Raw genomic sequence first — 22,352 nt, 5'->3', positions numbered from 1 at the left:
GAATAGTATATGATCTTCATTTTTATAGATTTAGAATGTATGTTTTCAGTTTAGTTTATTGTAAAAAAAATTGTCAATGTGGCATTTGAATTATACGCCACACTTAGAAAAAAAAATTGATAACTCCAAACTTTAGGGTTTGGAAAAATCCATTCTAATAGGATTGTAAAAGAGACAGCTGTGCACATTATTTGTAAAAATGGTGAGAATCGGTCAGAAACTGGATTTTTTAAAATTGACTCAAAGTTGAAACTCTAGTTTTAGAGATAATTGAAGTTGAAGTTATCGACAATGAATAATTTAGTTCTTATTCATTAATTTACTTATATGTTTTATTAAAGGTTGTTTGGCATTTGTACTCGAATATGTGAAAGTTTTAGGTCAAAAATCCCCCTCCCAAAGAAATAAAATACAGTATAGGGATTAACTAGGGATTTAGGGGATAAAAATGTATTCTGTATAAAAGTTATAAAGCCCTAATCTGGTCCCTAATCATCAAAACCGCCTAAAGATACAAAGAAAATAGAATATGAAATCTGAAAAACTGTCAAAAAATTCAGTCCCAAGTTCTGCCAGTTGTGACTGATTTATTTGGTGACCAATTTCCTTCTATCTTGACATAGTTAGGGGATGGGTATGCACTCTCCAGGATGTAGAGGTTACAACAAAATCAGATAATAAACAAAGGAGACAAAAAAAAAAATGGACATTGGTGAAAGTAACAGATATTAACATTAGTCAATGCATTTTTATGATATATAACAAAATAGAGCATGATAACATACTCATTATTATTGGTATTATTATGTATTACTCGGCAATGCTATACAGGCACCAGCTGCATATCCACTTTGTGGACACTTCTTGCTACTATTCTTCTTTGTGCATCGGACAAGTGCTTGCATCTCTTTATTACTACATTATCCCTCAGTTCCAGTTAAATGGAGCTGTTCTCCTTTTTAATTTATTTTTTAAATGCATTTCTGAAAATATTGGGATGAAACTTTCATGATGCTTGAGCTGTCCATGGCATACATATACAACAGGACCTGATGGCAAAGTTCAATTTCTCAAATTTGCTCTAATGCTTTCCACTTTTTTGTGCATACTAGCAAATCCTGCAACTTTGTCTAAATGATCACAAACGTAACTTGAAAATTAAGAAAATAAATAATAATTATAAAAGTGAATATTGAAAACTTCAGATTTTGAAATCGGCTGCAAAAATATAAACTATCACCAATTGTTCATTTGGTGTTATTATGCTCTCAGAATAGTATATGATCTTCATTTTCATAGATTTAGAATATATGTTTTCAGTTTAGTTTACTAAAAAAAAATCGTCAATGTGGCATTTGAATTATGCGCCAAATTTAGAAAAAAAGGATAACTTCAAACGTTTAGGGTTTGTGAAAAGTCCATTCTAATAGGATTGTAGAACAGACAGCTGTGCACATTATTTGTAAAAATGGTGGGAATTGGTCAGAAACTGGATATTTTTGAAGCTGATTCAAAGTTGAAACTAGTTTTTGAGATAATTGAAGTTATCGACAATGAATAAGGTACTGTAGTTCTAATTCATTTATTTACTTATATGTTTTAACACTTTCGCGCTCTCCGCAAAGGTCACTCAGCCAACCGAATGTGCGCGCTGTGTTTTTATCGCTTAAGCGTAAAAACAAAAATGTGTATACTCTTTTTACTCTTTTGACCTTAGTTCTCATGCTACGTATTTCATTTTGGTACCAACGTGTTCGCAATAAAATTCTCTAGAAGAACATTAGTAAAATAAGTCAAGAAACAACATATAGGGATACCAGCACCAAATAAATAACTACGTAGATGACTCGCCGTGAGCGCCCATCAGCAACAAAATGTTTTTACTCTTGGGATTGTAATCACCTCCACACTTGTTCTACAGCGTTAATTTTGGTATCAATGGACTCGCAATGAAATTCCCAACACGGTGATATGAATATAAGCGTAGAATAATGATGCAGCCCGCTCGCAAGAGTGTGGGAAGTGGTGAAATTGTTACCCGGTATCGGTGACGGGACGACGCACGGCGCTTTGAAAGTTTATACTTATTTCACTCTCATGACATTAATTTTCTATGTACGTCATTCATTTTTATGTCAATGTGTTCGCAATAGAATGTTCTATGTGCCCATAGGTAAAAAATATCAACAAAGCGTAAGTTAGAATAGCGACAAATATAAAACAACGCTGGAACATATCAGTGAGCGTCAAACACACATGAAATATTTTTACTTTTGTTATGTTTGTCAAGATTATACTTGTTGCACACAGTTATTTTTGGTTGTATATTGATCGGAATAAAATTCCCTAAACAGACATATGCATATAATACATGATATGGGGGAAGAATTACCAGTATAAACGGCTAAAGTCACCCACCTGCAACCCGTTTGGGACAAAATACCATTTGATCGAAGTTATCCACACCTTTCATGAACTTATTGTACCATGCAGCCTAGTGGTGAGAAAGAGAGCCTCATAGCGTGCAGTTTGAAACAAACCCAAAGTAAATCGGATAAAAATTGAATTTTATACAAATATTTTAAAAGTAGACATAACTTTATGTCCACTATGCGTTTACGTTAGACGAAACCGAACGCGCCGGCGCGTCCAGATAGCGCGAAAGTGTTAATAAACGTTGTTTGACATTCGTACTTGAGTATGTGAAAGTTGTAGGTCAATGTGTGTTGGAATGATGTCAAGAAAAAATAACCCTCAAAAAAACTAGATATTGGGATAATTGTAATGATTTTAGGAGATAAAGATTTATACTTTATAAAAGTGATAAAGCCGTAATCTGGTCCCTAATCATCAAAACCGCCTAAAGAGACAAAGAAAATAGAATTTGAAATTTCATTCTATCTTGACATAGTTAGGGATGGGTATGCGTTCTCTAGGATGTAGAGGTTATAACAACAGATAATAAACAAATTAGAAAAAAAAATATACCCCCCAAAAAAATATTTATTAGACTTTGGTGAAAGTAACAGATATTAACATTAGGCGATGCATTTTTATGATATATAACAAAATAGGGCATGATAACATACTCATTATTATTGGTATTATGTATTACTCGGCAATGATATAAAGGCACCAGCTGCATGTCCACTTTGTGGACACTTCTTGCCACTATTCTTCTTGTTTGTACATTAGACAAGTGCTCACATCTCCTTATTACTGCATTATTCCTCAGTTCCCGTTAATAGGAGCTGTTCTCCTTATCAATAAAATGTTCTCCTTTAAAAAAAAATATTTGTCTAAAATACATTTTTGAAAATATTGGGATGAAACCTTCATGATGCTTAAGCCAATAAGTTGGTGATTTATTTAGCATTTAATAATAATTTTCACATAATTCAAATATTTTTTGCCCAGCCCCAGCTTTTACAGCCCAGGCTATAGCAGCTTTAGGGTTAATGCATGTGGTTTGTATTACGTAGGCTTTTCTGGGGGGGAGCCCCGTCGGCTTCCCGGAGCTTTACCGGCTGATATGCTAATGTCAGACTTTGGCATCAGTCATGTGTATGGAGTTCTAGGGCCTACCGGGGACTACGAGCCAGAACCTGGCCCCCTCAGAGAGGCAAGGGGAGCAATGGCCTATAGAAACCCCCGTGTGGTTGGAAGCATTCTATGTCTGCCATCGACCGGGTCAAGCATCCAGAAAGGTAAGCATTCCAAAACAAACCCCTATTCTGGTGAAAATTGCTACCTAAGCCGAAATAGTGGATAGAACTCTTCAACAGAAAACAAGGAAACTAGTATGACGTCATACGTCACCGCGCCGCTGTCTGCGCAGCTCCCCCCTCCCCGGGAGGGGGAAGGGGGAGCCCCAGACCTCCCACGCCAGCTATCCACCCATCAGTTCTTCGGCTGATGCTATAGGCACCGGTTATGTGCTCCGGCTCCGGTGGTTGTTTCAGCACTGTACCTAGAGTGTGGTGTCTGTTTTCTAGGTGGTGCGTGAGCCGGGAGTGATTCTTCAGTACTCGGGCTGCATGCGCCTAGGGTTCCCTTCCCTAGGTGCCCTGTAAGTACTGCCCTTGGGGCTTGGGGCCACCTTCCACAAGTTCCTTGGGTCCTGCCCCTGCTTGGCCGTTTACTGCTTGGTTTTCGGCCGCTCTTTGTGTGCTCGGGTGTTCTGTCTCCCTTGTTCGCCTTAGAGTAAGGGGCAGTGTTTGCACTGGTGGGGCGCGGGGTACTGTGCAGCTTGTCTTTACCAATCATAGCGGCCGGCTCTGTTCCGCTTGGGTACGCTGTCCTCTTGCGGGGTTTTCTTTTTCTTTTTGTTTATCTACCTGGTGGGGGGGTCTGCCTTCGTTCTTGCCCCTTGTGTCCCTTGTGTTCTGAGTATTTTCTGGTGGTACCCCCTGCTAGGTCCCCGTGAGTGTACACGTCCCGGGGGTTCAGCTCTTAGAAAGTTGTTTGGTAGCTTTGGGTGCCGGTTAGCAGTACCCTGCCTGGGATTACCTGAGCGCGAGTCCTCTTAAAGTAAACGCTCGGGACCCTGGGAAACCCCTGGGGGCGCGCGGGTCCGATGGATGTGACCCCAGAGTCCCCCCCTCGCTTCCAGCGAGTTTGAGGGTTGCTCTCACCTTTTGTCTCTGGGTGACTCTGTTTTGCCTCTGTCTGCTGCCTGTGGGGTCGGTGACACCTTCGACCCGGAGTCCTACGAGTTTGGTTGCTCGTTGTGGCTCGGTTACCCAGTTGTGCTAACAAAGCGGGTGTAGGCAGCAGGGGCGTTGCACTTGAGCCTTGGTGGTGGCAACGTTCTCGTGGTTTCCTCCCCGGGAGCCCCGGGGCTGCCCCGTTGTAGTTCGTTTTGGGACTTGGGGGTGTTGGTTGCTTCGGTTCCATCCACGCCTCCTTGTCTTTCCCCTGGTTCACCCTTCCTGCCTGCATCCGGTTCCTTACCGTCTGTAGGTTCGGGGCGGGGTTTTTGGTGGTGTTGAGACTCGGGCAGTCTCGGGGAATTCCCCTTCCGGGGTAGTGACGGGGGCATTTGGGCCTGTTCCTCCAGCCGTGTTGTATGAGTCTGCCAGTGGGCTCCCTTCCTTAGTGTTTTCACGGCTGCCCCGGTTTTCAAGTACGGCCGGGGCTTTGGGGGAACGGCTCGGCCCCGGGGCCTGTCGTGTAGGTTCCCGGGGCTGGGGAGGGGCTGACTTGGGGGGGCCTTGGCCCCGTTAGACCCCGTGGGGGTTTTTATCCCCCTCTAGGCGGGGCTTGTGGTTACGCGGAGTGGGGTCTTTCCTCCCCACTCGCCGTACGTGCTGTTGGACGTCGGCCCCTCCCCGGGCTCGGTTCCTTGGCCTTTGAGTCGGTTGGTTCCGTCCTGTGGGTGGATGTTTCCTCCCCCCCCTTTTTGGGACGGTGTTTTTGTCATGTTTCCCCGTTCGATGGGGTTCTGCGTGACTTCTGATCTCGGGTGCGCCTGCGCCTTCGTGTGCCTTCGGGACTAGTGTTGGCTTCTGTGTTCTCGAGGGTATGGGAAGGTTTTTCGCTACTTCCCGCATTATTGGAACGTCTGTCGGCTTGTCTTTCATTATTGGAACGTACTTGTCGCCCTGTTGGGCTACTTGTCGCCCTGTTGGGCTGCTTGTCGCCCTGTTGGGCTACTTGTCGCCCTGTTGGGCTACTTGTCGCCCGGTTGGGCTACTTGTCACCCGGTTGGGCTACTTGTCGCCTGGTTGGGTTCCTTTTTGGGCTCTTTGCTTCTTTGGCCGGTTTTATTGTTCCTGCTTCCTCTTTTGGCTCCTTTTCTCGTGCAGTAGTCCTGGCTGGCGCCTTCCCGCAGGGAGGGTGTGGTTCGGCCAGCGTGTTATGCGCATGCGCCGTGGAGTTTGTTTTGGTCTGGGCGGTGTTTCAGTGCTGGGGTTTTGCGCCCTTTTTTGCTACAGTGCTTCGCCTCTCGTTCTTCTCCCTGGCTGCGGTATGTGCCCCTTCGCACCGGGGGTGTCCTGGTTCCCAGTTGTGGGGAGGACACCGCGGTTTTCCCTGTGTCATGGGTGTGGACCGCCTCTTTCGCCTCTCCCTGTTCTCCTGCGGGTCCGGCAGGGTCCGGCTCTGGCGTCTTCACCTGGCGGTGCTCCCAAGTTCTTCTGGGCACGGTTGAGTCGTGTCAAGTTCGTGCCACCATTCGCCAGGTGAGTTTCTGCAGTCTGGCGTCTTTTGGCCGGGCGCTGGATGCGGCGGTGTTTATATACCTGTCTTTATTTAGGTATATTTTTGTACGACTGAGACCGTTCGCACACCAGTGACTGTCCCTTTATCACCCCTTCCTGTCCCCCTCATGTGCATGTCCAACCCATGCTGGAGTCATTCAGGGGACCCTCCTTTTTTAATGTTGTGAGGTGTGGGGGTTGTAGGGTTGGTTCTGTACTCACCTGGTGAGGCTCCTGGCTGTGCTTGCAGGATTTGAGCTCTGGCTCTTGGGTCCCGCCTATCTGGTAGAACTTGCGGGATAGTACCAGTGGAGTGCAGTGGTGCTATTGGCACTTTTGGGGAACACTGTATTACCATCAGTGGTCTGTGCTTGTTACACGACCTACTTGCGAGCATAAGCCTTCTTGCTGGTTCGTCCGTGGACTTCCAGGGCGCACTGGCCTGTTTTCGTATGGCAGTTCCGGCCCGTCCTGGTTGTGGGGGTATGTGGGCCGGTGGACTGCTTCTAGCAGCTACCTGGTGGGCCATCCTCTGGCCAGTCTGGCCTGACCTTGGGCCGGGCTTCAGGTGTAAAAGAGCTCCCAGTACCTCATCCAGCAGGTATCGAGCGGGGTTTCTCCGCCGTCGGTCGCCTGGTGCAGGCTTCTGGGCCTGCAAGGTTTTTGTCGTGTCTCCGTTGGCCCTGTCTGGGGTCTGCCTGCTCCGTTTTCTGCCTTTGCAGAGGGGAGTTGCTATTTACATGTTGCATGTTGCAGTGGTGCCTGTTGCTGCTGCTGCTGCACGTGTGCATTGGTACCGTGTTTCACGGTGGCGTGTCCTTGTTCCTGTGTCCGGTTGTGGAGTGGCACTTTGCTGCCTGCCGTTTTGTGCCTGGGGATTGCGTGCGGTTTTTGTCCCTGCCTGATTGTCCACCCCTGGTTGTTCTCCTGGGTTTTTTTGTGCTTCTGCTCTTTCTTCCTGCCTCCTCTGCAGCAGGGATGTTCTGCGTGTGTTCTTAGGCGTTGGTCAGCCTGTGTCCTGTGATGTGCTTCTTTGTCTCGGTCTATTGCAGTTGTTCGTGCCCCTTGGTTCGGGTCCTGTTCTGGCGGCGACCCTTCCGCCTTCTTTGGTTTTCCTAGCTTGCCCTGCCGTTTTTTTTTTTTTTTTTTGGGGGGGGTTCTTGCGATGTCTCGCGTCGGACCCGTCGTTTCTGAACTCCTGGCGGGCTTGCATGCTTTGGGGAGTTTGTCTGTTCGGCAGACGTTCCATCTCCTTGTGCCGCCTGGGTTTCGGTGGTCGCGCCCGAGATCTTCTCGCGGCTCCGCCTTTTTCCTGGGCTCGGGGGGGCCTTGTCGGGGCTGCTTATGTTCTGCCTTGTGGTCTCGCCTCCGGTTGGTGGTCGGGTGGCTTCGTGGTAGGTGTCCCACCTGCGTGCTTCTCTTGGCGGCAGTATGGGTATTTTGGCGGTCCTTCCTTTTCCTGTCCCTTCTTAGGTGGTTACTCTTGTTGGCTTGGTTTACTCTCGGCTTGGTTTTCTAGTGGGGGTTGGGGGCCGTCGTCTTGCCACATACTGTCGCCTCTTTTCGTAATTACCTAAGTGTAATTACCTAAGTGTAGTTACAGGATGAGAGCTACGCTCGTGGTGTCCCGTCTTCCCAGCACTCTTTGTCATATAACGCTTTGAAACTACTGACGGTCTTGGCCTCCACCACCTTCTCACTTAACTTGTTCCAACCGTCTACCACTCTATTTGCGAAGGTGAATTTTCTTATATTTCTTCGGCATCTGTGTTTAGCTAGTTTAAATCTATGACCTCTTGTTCTTGAAATTCCAGGTCTCAGGAAGTCTTCCCTGTCGATTTTATCAATTCCTGTTACTATTTTGTATGTAGTGATCATATCACCTCTTTTTCTTCTGTCTTCTAGTTTTGGCATATTTAATGCTTCTAACCTCTCCTCGTAGCTCTTGCCCTTCAGTTCTGGGAGCCACTTAGTAGCATGTCTTTGCACCTTTTCCAGTTTGTTGATGTGCTTCTTAAGATATGGGCACCACACAACAGCTGCATATTCTAGCTTTGGCCTAACAAAAGTCATGAACAATTTCTTTAGTATATCGCCATCCTGCGGCGCAGGCGGAGCTGCTTCAGCTTGCTTTCGGTCTTGGTGTTGCTTCTGCACCGTTAGTCAGCTGTCTTGTGCGTCGTTTCACATCCGGCCTGTTCGTGCGCCGCTTGCACCATCCTGGTCTCTGGTCAGCGTGCTCTGTCTTCTCGGTTGGTAGTGCCCCTTCGGTTCCGGTGTGTTTTTTCGTCGGCTCTTTCCTTTGGGCCTTTGCCTCTGGGGGTCGGTTCGCTGACTTTTCTTGCTCCTTCGGTTTTAGCGTTTTGGTTGTTTGATGGCAGCAGTCTCCATCTTTTCTGGCGCGGGGTGGGGCTGCTGCATTCTGGAGGGGTCCAGGGTTTGTTGGTGCTTCGTTGGTCGGGCCGGGGGTGTGTCGTTTTTGTGTTCAGTGGCGGCCCTCCGCTGTTGTTTGCGTGCCACGGCGTTTGGGTCCGGAGCGCGTTTTGCGTTGATCCGGTTCTGATCTTCCCGGTTCGCGGGTGATGGTGTCCCGGGTGGTCAGCCGTGTTCTTGCGGCTAAGCTGCCTGTGTTCTTCCCTCATGCCTGTGGCGTTTGTGGCTTCGCTGCTCTCGCTGCCGTCTGGGTGACGTGGCCTTGCAGTCTTTCGGGCATGGATTTTTGGTGTTCGTGCAGGGGCCTTGCTGCTCGTGGTTCTCGTGTTGTTCCCGGGATTTTCGGGGCTGTGGCGCCTTGGGTTGGCGTTTGCTGCCGGTTGTCTCGCCTCCTTGGGGGGTGCGTGGTGTCCGCCTCCCGGTTTTGTCCCTTTGACCTTCCTCTGTGGGTAATTAGCTCCGGGGAGCCGACGGGGCTCCCCCCAGAAACCAGCGTTGAATGTAATAAAACGCCATTTTCTGGGTGAGACCCGGAGGCTCCCCGGCAACCCTCCCTCCCTCCGGTCGGCGTTTTTCGCTTGTTTTGACATCCAGCCTCAGAACTGATGGGTGGATAGCCGGCGTGGGAGGTCTGGGGCTCCCCCTTCCCCCTCCCGGGGAGGGGGGAGCTGCGCAGACAGCGGCGCGGTGACGTATGACGTCATACTAGTTTCCTTGTTTTCTGTTGAAGAGTTCTATCCACTAGTTCGGCTTAGGTAGCAATTTTCACCAGAATAGGGGTTTGTTTTGGAATGCTTACCTTTCTGGATGCTTGACCCGGTCGATGGCAGACATAGAATGCTTCCAACCACACGGGGGTTTCTATAGGCCATTGCTCCCCTTGCCTCTCTGAGGGGGCCAGGTTCTGGCTCGTGGTCCCCGGTAGGCCCTAGAACTCCATACACATGACTGATGCCAAAGTCTGACATTAGCATATCAGCCGGTAAAGCTCCGGGGAGCCTCCGGGTCTCACCCAGAAAATGGCGTTTCATTACATTCAACGCTGTTTTTTTTTTATTATTATTATTTTCTACCACAGACGTGGCCATACATATACAATGCTAACCAGCATATATACATTTTCTTCTGTCCTCCATGGACAGGGTTAGAGATGTGTTAAACATATAGTTCAAGGGTTTATTGAACAATCAACCACAGAAGGTGATTCGGTGCTTTTAAAATGCTAAGCTAACCTACATACGTAAATACATAGATACACAGATTTACGTATGCCCTACATAAAGTGTTCAATGTGTCTTTTACATAGTGTCATTAATGTTCATTTACAAAGGTGAAATGTAATTCTGATCAGCTTCCATATATACTTTATACACATACATATACATACACACACACACATATACGTACATATACATATATACATACATATATACACACACATGCATTCACATACATTTGTCTCTTTTTTCTCTGACAGGGTGAGATAGCTGATAGAGAAACTAGTGTGCAATTAAGCACTTAATCACTGAAGGTGATGAAGGTGCTTTTACAAGCTCAGGTTATATAGTTACACCACATACATACATTGTATAATTGATACATTACATGGTTAATCTTGGGTACAGTAGGCTGTTAGAGAGGGAGGGGAGGCAGCCGAGAACCCGCCCGTACCCCCCTTCCCCTTTCCTGCCCACCCTCCTTACTCCTGCCCACCCCTCCTTACTCCTGCCCACCCCTCCTTACTCCTGCCCACCCCTCCTTACTCCTGCCCACCCTCCTTACTCCTTCCCGCCATCCTTACTCGTGCCCACCCTCCTTACTCATGCCCACTCTCTTTAAATGTGCTCACCCTTCTAATGTCTGGTAAAAGCAAAATACCTAATTTTCTGGGGGGAAGACCCGTCGGCTCCCCGGAGCTTTCCCAGGCTGATATGCTAATGTCAAACTTTGGCATCAGTCATGTGTATGGAGTTCTTAGGCCTACCGGGGACCACGGCCAGAACCAGGCCCCCTCAGAGAGGCAAGGGAAGCAATGGCCTATAGAAACCCCCGTGTGGTTGGAAGCATTCTATGTCTGGCCATCGACCGGAACAGGCACCCAGAAAGGTAAGCGCCTCAAAACAAACCCCTATTCTGGTTAAAATTGCTACCAAAAGCCGAACTAGTGGATAGAACTCCCCAACAGAAAACAAGTAAACTAGTGTGACGTCACACGTCACCGCGCCGCTGTCGTGTTACCTGCAGGTAAGAGGCAGTTTGCACTGGTAGGGGGCGCAGGATGCTGCACAGCTTTGTATTCCCGACATAGCGGCCGGCTCTGTTCCTTGGGGTTCGCTCTCCTCTTGCAGGGTTTTGTTTTTCTTTTTGTTTTTGCCTGGTGGGGGGTTCTGCCCTATTATTCCACTGGTGTTTGCCCTTCCACGGTTCTCCTCGGTGGCGCCCCCTGCTAGGTCCCCGTGAGTGTACATGTCCCTGGGGTACAGCTATAGAAGTTCGCTTAGTAGTTTTGGGTGCCGGTTAGCAGCGCTCTGCCTGGGACTACCTGAGCGCGAGTCCTCTTAAAGTAAACGCTCGGGACCCTGGGAATCCCCTAGGGGCACGTGGGTCCATTGGATGTGACCCTGGAGTCCCTCTCGCTGTGTGCGAGTTTGATGGTTGCTTGGTCCCCTTGTCTCAGGGTGACCCTCATTGTTTTGGCCTCTGCCATGCTGCCTGTTGGGTCGGTGATACTTTCGACCCTGAGTCCTGTGAGTGTTACTACTTGCTTGTGACTCAATTTACCCAATCCTCTGATGATTCTATTTGGGTACAGGCGGCGCGTGCATTGCAAGCTAGGTTTCGTCTGTTGCAACGTGCTCGATTGATTGCTCACCCGGATGCCCGGGGCTGCCCCGCTTTGATTTTCGAGACCCGGACTTGGGGGTGAGGGTTGCTTATATTCTGGTTCAGTCCGCATCTCCTCGTCCTTCCCCTTCTGTTCGTTCTGGTCCCCCTCTCCCCTGCTTCCGGCCCCGAAACGTCTGAAGGTTTTGGAGTCGGAGCAGGGGTTACTTGATCTCGAGACTCGTTCAGCTTCGTGGGGTGCCCCTTCCGGGGGGGGAGGGGGGGGGGCAACAGAGGCATTCGAGTCTTGTCTCCCGGCCAAAGCTTCTGGGTCTGACCAGTGGGCCCCCTTTCTTCCGGCTTTTACGGCTGCTCCGTCCTTGTCTTGTGGGGTCGGGGCTTGGGAAGAGGACTCGGCCCCGGATCCTGTGGTGAAGGACCTCGAGGCTGGGGAGGGGCTGACTTGGGGGCCTTGGGCCCTGCTGGACCCCGCCTGGGTTTTTCTTCCCTCTGAGCGGGGCTTATTGTTACAAGGTGTGGGGCTTTCTTTTCCCCCTCTGTGTACAAGTTGGATTTGGTGTCGGCCCCTCCCCGGGTTCGGTTCCGTGTTTCCCCGGGTATGTCAGTTCCGTCTTTCCGGAGGTTTTCGGCTTATCACATCCAACCTGGTGTGGTGCGAGTGGCCCTTGCAGCTTAGCTCCTGCGTGACCCGGATTATGCCTCGGAAATGGATCCGTCCGAGTTCAGGTTTGGGACTTCGTACCCTTTCTGGCTCTGTTACGAGGTTCTGGAGTCTTCCTGGCTAGCGGACTTCCCCCTTGTTTGTTCTGGATTCCTGGCATTCCTTCTGTCGTTCCCGCACGCTGGAGTGGCGGGAAGCTTCCACGGTACTTCAGGTTTTCCAGGGAGGCGATCTTGAGTACCTGAATGAGTGCTTGTTTGCCCCTGCCCTTTCCCGCGATGTGGGCGTTATTCAGCTTCATGTGCAGGTTCCCGCCCTTTTGGCGGCGCTCATAGCGGAGGACTTGCGCGCCTGGGGCCTTTTGGCTTTGGCCTTATAGTTCTTTTTCCTCCTGGAGCTGTCCTCGGATTGGCTCGTGGAGGATGTGAGGACGCTTGGGTCCGTCCCGTGGTCTGGCACCTTGTCCTCGGCAGCGGGTTCGTCCGCTGCCTTGTTGAAGCTTTAAACGCTAATTTTGCGGGATACGGTTTCCCTGTTTTATGCTTCCCGTTTCGCGTGTCGGCAGGTGGTAGTGGGTTCCTCCGTGGAATCTGCTTGGGCTCTGGTTCTTAGGCGGTCTTCACCTTTTTGTCCTCTTCTGTTTGAGGAGTTGGCCATGGCGCAGTTTATTCAGGCTGCGTCGTCGGCTTGTTGTCCGATGTCGGACTTGTTGGTTTTCCGGGGGTCCTGGGGTGGGTCTTCCCGGAAGGGTCGTGCCAGGGCTCGGGGTTCCTCTCGTTGTGGTAGGCCACTGGTGTCAGGTTCGGGCTCAGCTCCTGCTTCAGACCCGCCCTCGTCTGGTCGGTGCGGTGTTCGCTCTGTGCGGGGTTCTGGGTCTCGTAAGGGGCGCCGGCCCTTTCGCGGTTTGCCCCATTGACGGAGTGATGGGGGTGGCAGCTTGTGCTGTTCGCCCACGCCGGGTCCCAAGATTCGTGGGCATTTTGGGTCGTGTCTGTCGGCCTGCAGTGGCCGTTGGGTGGCCCTCCCCCTTGGGGGGTCAGGGCTGGCAGGGCAGGTTTCTTCACCTGCGCTCTGTCAGGTCATCTTGGAGTGGGTTCACTTGGGTGTCGTCGAAACGACGTCATCCCTCAGATGTGTTTCCCATCTGTTTCTGGTCCCGAAATGGGACTGCGCGGACCTGTGGTTCATTCTGGACTTGTCCCGTCTGAACCCCTGGGTTCATTGCGCCTCCTTTTGAATGACTACGCTGTCTCAGGTTTGGCTCCTCCTGGAGCCGGGCACTTGGATGGTGTTCTTGGACCTCGGGAATGCTTATTGGCATGTCCCGATTCATCTGCGGTTCAGGGACTGGCTCGGTTTTGTTGTGGGGCGTCTGAGTTACCACTTTCGTTGTCTCCCATTCGGGTTGAACCTGGCACCTCACGTGTTCACGCGCCTTACACGGGTCGTGGTAGCCCGTTTGCGTCTCCTAAGTGTTCGGGTGTTGGCCTACCTCGAGAACTGGCTGGTTTGGGCTCCCAGCCGGTCAGCTTGCTTGCTAGCCAGGGATTTGGTTCTATCCCAGCTTGCCGGGTTTGAGTTCTTGGTGAACTGGAGGAAGTCCCATCTGTTCCCCTGTCAGGTTCAGACTTGGCTGGGTCTTGTTTGGGACTCTCGGACCACCTCCTTGTCTCTCCCTCCGGAATCTCTCCTGCGGCTGCAGTCCCACCTTCGTCTGTTTCTGGTGGGCCCTCGGGTCACCCGACGGTTGCTCGAGGGGCTGTGCGGGAGCCTGAACTTCATGATGGTAGTCTACCCGCCGGGTCTGGTTTGGTTCCGTCGGCTGTTCTGGTTCCTTCAGGGTCACCCCTTCCGCCTCTCTCGCGATCACTGGGTTCGACCCCTGGGGGCCTTGCATCGGTTGCTGCGTCACCGGCTTCCTCTTTGGGTTTTTCGGGGTTCAGTGCCATGGCGCCTGCCCGAGCCCTCACTCGATGTGTACACGGATGCGTCGTCTCTCGGCTGGGGCTTTGTGACCGGTGTTCACCAGGCCCGGCCGGCCAGGGGCGTTGGGATCCGTCCTTCCATCGAGCTCACAGCATAGTGCGGGAGTTCGTGGCAGTGTGGTTTACTCTTCGGAGGATTCGGGTCGCCCGCGGATCGACGATTCAGCTCCATATGGACTGCTCTCTGGTGGTTCATTGCCTGAACCACGGGGGTTTGATGCGGTCCTTGTCTCTTTGGGGTTGGTCGCTTCGGGTGACTCGTCTGTTGAGTTCTCGGGGTTTGGCTCTCCTGGCGGTTCACGTACGGGGTGTGTCCAACGTATTGGCCGACGGCCTGTCTCGCTTCGTTCCCCTCTCCACGGAGTGGACGTTTGACGACGTTTCCTTTCGTTGGCTTTGCCAGACATTCGGGCGCCCCGAGGTGGACCTCTTCGCGTCGGCGTGGTCGCGGCGTTTTCCCATGTATGTGGCGCCCTTCCCCAATCGCGGAAGGGGTCGGAAGGCCGTTGGGGTCAATGCCTTCGGGGTCAATGCCTTTCGGCTAGACTGGTCGAGGTGGGGTTCCTGTACCTCTTTTTCCCAGTTTGGCTGTTACTCCAGGTCCTGACTCGCTTGGAGACTTATCAGGGGAGAGTTGTCCTTCTGACCCCTTGGTGGTCGGCCCAGCCTTGGTTTCAGGCGCTGCTTGCTCGGTGTCCGAACCCGAGGGTTTTTCCGCAACTTCGCCTCTTTCAGCAGATCGGGCCGGTACGTCACGTGGCTGGTTCGATCTTCTCCTCGAGTCTTCGCGTATGGGTTTTTTGACTCAAGTCTATCATCATCTCTATGGTGATCAGGAGGCCTCTTTGTTGGTGTCCCACCTGAGGGCTTCTTCTCGGCAGCAGTATAAAGTTTCCTGGCGGTCCTTCTGTTTCTTTTTGCGTCTTCGTCGTGTTAGTTCGTTGTCTGTTAGGGTGGTCTTGTCCTTTCTCTCTTAGTTGTTTCAGGACTGTCATCTTATGCCTAACACTGTCGCCTCATATCGTGCGGCACTGGCAGAGCCGCTTCAGCTTGCCTTGGGTATCGATGTTATGTCTGCGCCGTCTCGCAAGCTGTCTCGTGCCTTGTTTCACCTCCAGTCTGTTCATGCACCGCTTGCCTTCCTGGTCTTTGGACAGAGTGCTCACTTACCTTTTGTCTCCTCGTTTCGTTGTGGCCCCTTCGGTCCGGGATTGTTTCTCCAAGGCTCTTTTTCTTGTTGGCATTAGCCTCTGGGGGTCGGGTATTGGAGCTTCATGCTCTCCTCCGGCGCAGGGGTTTCTGCTGGAGATTGTTTTGTTCGCTTGCAGGCGTCTCCTTTTCTGGTGAAGAATGAGACTGCTGCATTCCGAAGGGGTCCGTGGGTGGTTGATGCTTGGTTGGTCCAGCCGGGGGCGCATCATGTTTTGTGTCCGGTTGCGGCACTTTGCCGTTATTTGCGTGCCACAGCTTCTGTGTCCGGGGACGCGCTTTGGGTTGATCTGGTTTCCTTTCTTCCCTGTTCGCGGGTTCGAGTTTCCCAGGTCGTCCGCAGGGTTATCAAGTTCAGCCAGCCTGCGATCTATCCCCGTGCCCATGACGTCCGTAAGTTTGCGGCTCTTGCTGCCGTCTTTGGGAATATGTCTTGGTCTGATATTTGGGCGTGGGGTTTTTGGCAGTCGAAGAGGGTCCTGTCTGCTCGTTAGCTCGTGAATGTCCCTGGGCCCCGTCGGGCCTGTGTTGCTTTGGGTTAGCGGTTGCAACCAGTTGTCTCGACTTCGAATTGAGGGGTGAGCGACGACCGCCTCCCGGGTAAGTCCCTCTTTTTCTGTCTGTGGGTAGTTAGCTCCGGGGAGCCGATGGGGCTCCCCCCAGAAAACCAGCGTTGAATGTAATGAAACGTCATTTTCTGGGTGAGTCCCGGAGGCTCCCCGGCATCCCTCCCTCCCTCCGGTCGGCATTTTTTTTCGTGTTTTTGATATCCAGCCTCAAGAACTAAGGTGTGGGTAGTCGGCGTGGGGGGTCTGGGGCTCCCCCTTCCCCCTCCCGGGGAGGGGGAGCTGCGCAGACAGTGGTGCGGCGACGTGTGACGTCACACTAGTTTGCTTGTTTTCTGTTGGGGAGTTCTATCCACTAGTTCGGGTTTTGGTAGCAATTTTCATCAGAATTGGGGCTTGTTTTGAGACGCTTACCTTTCTGGGTGCCTGTTCCGGTCAATGGCAGACATAGAATGCTTTCAACCATACGGGGGTTTCTATAGGCCATTGCTCCCCTTGCCTCTCTGAGTGGGGCTCGGTTCTGGCCGTGGTCCCCGGTAGGCCTAAGGACTCCATACACATGACTGATGCCAAAGTCTGACATTAGCATATCAGCCTGGGAAAGCTCCGGGGGGCCTCCAGGACTCACCCAGAAAATGGCGTTTCGTTACATTCAACGCTGGTTTTTTATTTAATCTTCTAAACATTTACTATGTTTTGTTGGGAAAAATTTAGTCATAGAAACCTTAAATTTGTTTTATTTTTCCCCTAATAGGTAATACTGCCTCCAGTCTCTGCTCGGCTACCAAGGACGATAGCAAACACAACTTCTACCCATTAATGATGGTAAAGACAATTTTATTCTTGTTGTACTATTAGTATGTGTGGGCTATCAAGTTGATGTCAATAATACACTCACCATCAGATTCAGATTCTTTATTCAGGTAAAAGTACATCCATTGAGTTACATACATAATGAAGGATTTATAGATAGAGATAGTACATACAATACTTAAAGCCACTAGTACGCATAGCGTTTCGGGCAAGGTGAGGTGGGGAAAAAACACTTAGACTAAAACTTAATAGTAATTGAGCTTAAAGTATAAATTGCATTGAAAAAAAAAAAAATAAAAAAAGGGGAGGGGGGAACAAGGCAGAGAAAAGCAATTATAGAAGTTGGTCAACAAAAAGCAATGACTACAATAATAAGACATGGGTTGACATTTAGGGGTAAGGTATGTTACATGGAGTTTATTAGGTAGTTTTGAGTGTTTATCTTAAACTGGTTGAGAGGTACAGTCTTAGACATGATTGGGAAGGTGTCAAGGTTCTCACCCATTGCTACCTTATACAGTATCCACTCGATTTAACGGCCTATATGGGGCTGTACCCTGGTCGTTATTTCCGGAGCTCTGGTATTTCCGAAGTTAAGTGTCGGTAATTTTTCAAGCAACGTTCAGGTAAGATATATTTTATACAGACAGCCACTGGGTCCACCACTCTAGTGCATTCTACCCTGTGACGTCACAGATTCACGACACATTGTTTTGATTTGTCATGAGGCTGGAGTATTCATTCCGTTACTTTGTTGGACATATCGGCACAATCAAAGAACATCCATGCACCATGTCGGCTCCAAATGCACTCATTGTGTCAGTGATGGCTGACTGGTGGGTGGATGGGCAGGCAGGCAGGGATGGAGAGGCTGAAATGTAGGCAGGCATGGAGAGGCTGGGAGGTAGGCAGGGAGGGAGAGGCAAGGAGGAAGGCAGATGCTGAGTGGTAGGCAGGGAGGGACAGGCAAGGAGGGAGGGAGGCAGGCAGGCAGAGCTTGGGAGGGAGGCAGGTAGGCAGAGCTTGGGAGGCAGGCAGGCAGAGCTTGGGAGGGAGGCAGGTAGGCAGAGCTTGGGAGGCAGGCATACAGAGCTTGGGAGGGAGGCAGGTAGGCAGAGCTTGGGAGGCAGGCAGGCAGAGCTTGGGAGGGAGGCAGGTAGGCAGAGCTTGGGAGGCAGGCAGGCAGAGCTTGGGAGGGAGGCAGGTAGGCAGAGCTTGGGAGGCAGGCAGGCAGAGCTTGGGAGGGAGGCAGGCAGGCAAGAGGCAGGCAGGCAAGAGGCAGGCAGGCAGAGGCAGGCAAGCAGAGGCAGGCAGGCAGGCAGGCAGGAAGAGGCTGGGTGGTAGGCATGGAGGGAGGTCTACACATAATAAAGGTGTAATAGGATAATAAAGTAATGTAAAGGATAAAAGGTGACACCCCTAGGGTCAACACTTGCAGCAGAGGAGCTCCAGCATATTTCAACAATCCTAAGTATTGTAGTACAGGTTGATGGTAGTGAGTGGTGTCCCAGAGAACATAAAGGTATAGTGCTCTTGAAAAATAGGTGAGATAACAGGAAAGTGCTAAGGGAAGTGAAAAATCGGATGAGAAAAAGTTGCCCTAGTGTTTACAGTGCAGAGAAGAACATTCAAGATGGCCACTGGCAAGGGGAAAAACAAAACAGAGCTTGATTTTGAGGGTTTCAATGAAGAAAGCATTGATATTAGTAGTCTACATAACAAGTTGGTAAATTTAGATACTATAGTGAACTCTCATGTAGAAATAATTAGTAAATTGAAAGAAAGTAATGACCATTTGAATAGCAAAGTTTTATGTCTTGAGGGTTTAGTGAAAGACTTGCACAAGGATAAGAATCAATTGGAAACAAATTGCAAAGCCATGGAAGAAGAAAATAAACTCTTAAAAATAGCTTTGGAAGAAGTTAAAGTAAATTTAAACATAAATGACTACAATAGGTTAGGCAAGGAAATTCAACAGGAGAAACAGCTTTTGTCAGCACAGATGGAGGAAGTTACACAGGGAATAGAACAGTGCAAGAAAGATATGCAACTCACTTATGCACAAGTGGCCAAGGAGAAGGAAAAAATAGAAGAAGCAGTAAAGGAAGTCAAACACTGCAGCAACCAAGATAAAACAAACATTAGGCTAGAAGTGAGGAAAGAATTGGCATCTAACCCGAAGTTGGTGCAAAACACAGTTGATTGGAGTAAGTCCCTGATCATTTTTGGCTGCAAAGAAAAGGCGATAACATCTAGGTCAGAAAGAGCTGTAGAAGAAGCTAAAGTAGAAGGTAAAATTGTTGGCCTCGTGGAAGGTCTTACAAACAGAGAGAATGTGTGCGACTACAGGAGAATAGGCAGGTACGTAAAAGGGAAAGATCGACCTTTGAGGATCACCCTAAACGGTGCCAAACAGATGGAAGAAGTACTAAGGAATGCTAGAAAATTGCAAAGGGATGAGGATGGGAAAGGGTGGTCGTTAAGACGAGATCTTTCAAAAGAAGATAGAGAGAAGCTGAAACTGAACCTCGCCGAGGCAAAACATTTAAATGAGAGCAGGAATGAAGAAGAAATAAATTCTTTTTTCTACAAAGTGATAGGGGTAGGCAAACCAGTAAAGTGGTACATAAAGGCAAACCAACAAAATCAATAGAGAGAGGGGGAGTGAAGAATAAGGAGAGGGGGAACAAGTTCCTGAAGATTGCATACACCAACATAGATGGAGTGAGATCGAAGATACTGGAGTTAAGTGATGTAATACAGCTGCAGACACCAGACATTGTTGCACTCACGGAGACAAAACTTGAAGATGTAATTTTAAATGAGGTCATATTCCCAAGGGGCTACTCAATTTGGAGACGGGACAGAAAAATTAGGAAAGGCGGTGGCGTTGCTGTGCTGGTAAAAGAACACCTAAAGGTGAAGGAAATAATGACTGCCAATCCACAAGAAGTTGACATAATAGCACTAGAGATCTGCTATGAGGATGATAAACTAATGATGATAAATGCATATAGTCCACCGCCAAGCAGCACATGGTCAAAGGAGGAGCTAGATAGTAAACGTGAAGGTCTTATAACAATAATGAGAGAGATTATAGCGAGAGCGGATAACGATAGATCACGACTGTTGATAGTCGGTGACTTCAACTTGAAATCCATAGACTGGGAAGCATATGAAGCTAAAACAGAAGATTTTTGGACCTGTAAATTTGTAGACCTCATCCTGGAAACATTCTTGTATCAACATGTTAAACAAGCTATGAGGATGAGGGAAGGGGACGTTCCCTCCATGCTAGATTTGATATTTACCAGGAAGGAGGAAGAGATATTTGACATTCAGTACCTTCCTCCCTTGGGTAAAAGTGACCATGTCTTTTTGGGAATAAAGTATGCAATGCGTTATAAGCTGGAAGAAAATAAGGAGGTTGAAGCAGTTGAAAAACCAGACTTCAGGAGAGGACATTATGGTGACCTTAGAAATTTTTTTAGTGAGTATAATTGGACAGACTTGATGCTAGGGAAGGAAGTGAATGAGATGTATGGCAAGTTTTGTGAAATATATGATAAAGGCACAAAAAAATTTATACCAAAACAGAGATGCAGAACTAGGAAACAGGATTGGTTCAATAGAAATTGCGAGAGGGCTAGAGACCGAAAGACACAAAAATGGAATCAATACAGGAAGAGGCCGAACCCCCAAACATACCAGCGATACAAAGATGCGAGAAACAACTACACGGCAGTGAGGAGAGAGGCAGAAAGAAATTTTGAAAAAGGGATTGCGGACAAATGTAAAACAGAACCAGGTCTATTCTATAAATTCATAAACAACAAATTGCAGGTAAAGGATAATATTCAGAGGTTGAAAATGGGAAATAGATTCACGGAAGATGAAAAGGAAATGTGTGAAACACTAAAAGAAAAGTTCCAAAGTGTGTTTGTACAAAATGAAATCTTTAGGGAACCAGATACAATAAGAATTCCAGAGAACAACATAGAGCACATAGAGGTGTCTAGAGACGAAGTGGAAAAAATGCTCAAGGAGCTCGGTAAGAACAAAGCAGCTGGCCCAGATGGCGTTTCACCATGGGTTCTGAGAGAATGTGCATCTGAGCTCAGCATTCCACTTCACCTGATCTTTCAGGCATCCCTGTGTACAGGAATCGTAGCAGACGGGTGGAAACAGGCTAACATAGTTCCAATCTACAAAAGTGGCAGCAGGGAAGACCCCCTCAATTATAGACCTGTATCATTGACAAGTGTAATAGTGAAAGTATTGGAAAAACTAATCAAAACTAAATGGGTAGAACACCTAGAGAGAAATGATATAATATCAGACAGACAGTATGGTTTTCGATCTGGAAGATCCTGTGTATCGAATTTACTCAGTTTCTATGATCGAGCCACAGAGATATTACAGGAAAGAGATGGTTGGGTTGACTGCATCTATCTGGACCTAAAAAAGGCTTTTGACAGAGTTCCACATAAGAGGTTGTTCTGGAAACTGGAAAATATTGGAGGGGTGACAGGTAAGCTTCTATCATGGATGAAAAATTTTCTGACTGATAGAAAAATGAGGGCAGTAATCAGAGGCAATGTATCAGAATGGAGAAATGTCACAAGTGGAGTACCACAGGGTTCAGTTCTTGCACCAGTGATGTTTATTGTGTACATAAATGATCTACCAGTTGGTATACAGAATTATATGAACATGTTTGCTGATGATGCTAAGATAATAGGAAGGGATAAGAAATTTAGATGACTGTCATGCCCTTCAAGAAGACCTGGACAAAATAAGTATATGGAGCACCACTTGGCAAATGGAATTTAATGTTAATAAATGTCATGTTATGGAATGTGGAATAGGAGAACATAGACCCCACACAACCTATATATTATGTGAGAAATCTTTAAAGAATTGTGATAAAGAAAGAGATCTAGGAGTGGTTCTAGATAGAAAACTATCACCTGAGGACCACATAAAGAATATTGTGCAAGGAGCCTATGCTATGCTTTCTAACTTCAGAATTGCATTTAAATACATGGATGGCGATATACTAAAGAAATTGTTCATGACTTTTGTTAGGCCAAAGCTAGAATATGCAGCTGTTGTGTGGTGCCCATATCTTAAGAAGCACATCAACAAACTGGAAAAGGTGCAAAGACATGCTACTAAGTGGCTCCCAGAACTGAAGGGCAAGAGCTACGAGGAGAGGTTAGAAGCATTAAATATGCCAAAACTAGAAGACAGAAGAAAAAGAGGTGATATGATCACTACATACAAAATAGTAACAGGAATTGATAAAATCGACAGGGAAGACTTCCTGAGACCTGGAATTTCAAGAACAAGAGGTCATAGATTTAAACTAGCTAAACACAGATGCCGAAGAAATATAAGAAAATTCACCTTCGCAAATAGAGTGGTAGACGGTTGGAACAAGTTAAGTGAGAAGGTGGTGGAGGCCAAGACCGTCAGTAGTTTCAAAGCGTTATATGACAAAGAGTGCTGGGAAGACGGGACACCACGAGCGTAGCTCTCATCCTGTAACTACACTTAGGTAATTACTCTTAGGTAATTACACATGGGAAGAAGCAAGATCGACACCGTCATCATCAGCGACTACATTCAGCATCCAGCA

At 48.5% G+C, this 22,352-nt stretch overlaps 1 protein-coding gene across 2 annotated transcripts in view; it reads left to right on the top strand.

Moving 5' to 3' along the window:
- LOC123758567 (uncharacterized) overlaps window positions 1-22,352 on the top strand; it is a 104,960-nt gene that overhangs the window by 6,601 nt on the left and 76,007 nt on the right. For both annotated transcript variants that reach the window (XM_069334322.1, XM_069334321.1), the window contains exon 2: window positions 16,653-16,723. In XM_069334322.1, the coding sequence (XP_069190423.1) occupies window positions 16,718-16,723 (6 nt within the window). In that variant the 5' untranslated portion in view covers window positions 16,653-16,717. The remainder of the gene's footprint in view (window positions 1-16,652; window positions 16,724-22,352) is intronic.

This window comes from Procambarus clarkii, chromosome 31, assembly GCF_040958095.1.
Source record: "Procambarus clarkii isolate CNS0578487 chromosome 31, FALCON_Pclarkii_2.0, whole genome shotgun sequence".
NCBI lineage: Eukaryota > Metazoa > Arthropoda > Malacostraca > Decapoda > Cambaridae > Procambarus > Procambarus clarkii.
The sequence above is the reverse complement of the archived record's forward strand: the minus strand, read 5'-3'. Positions and strand labels throughout refer to the sequence as shown.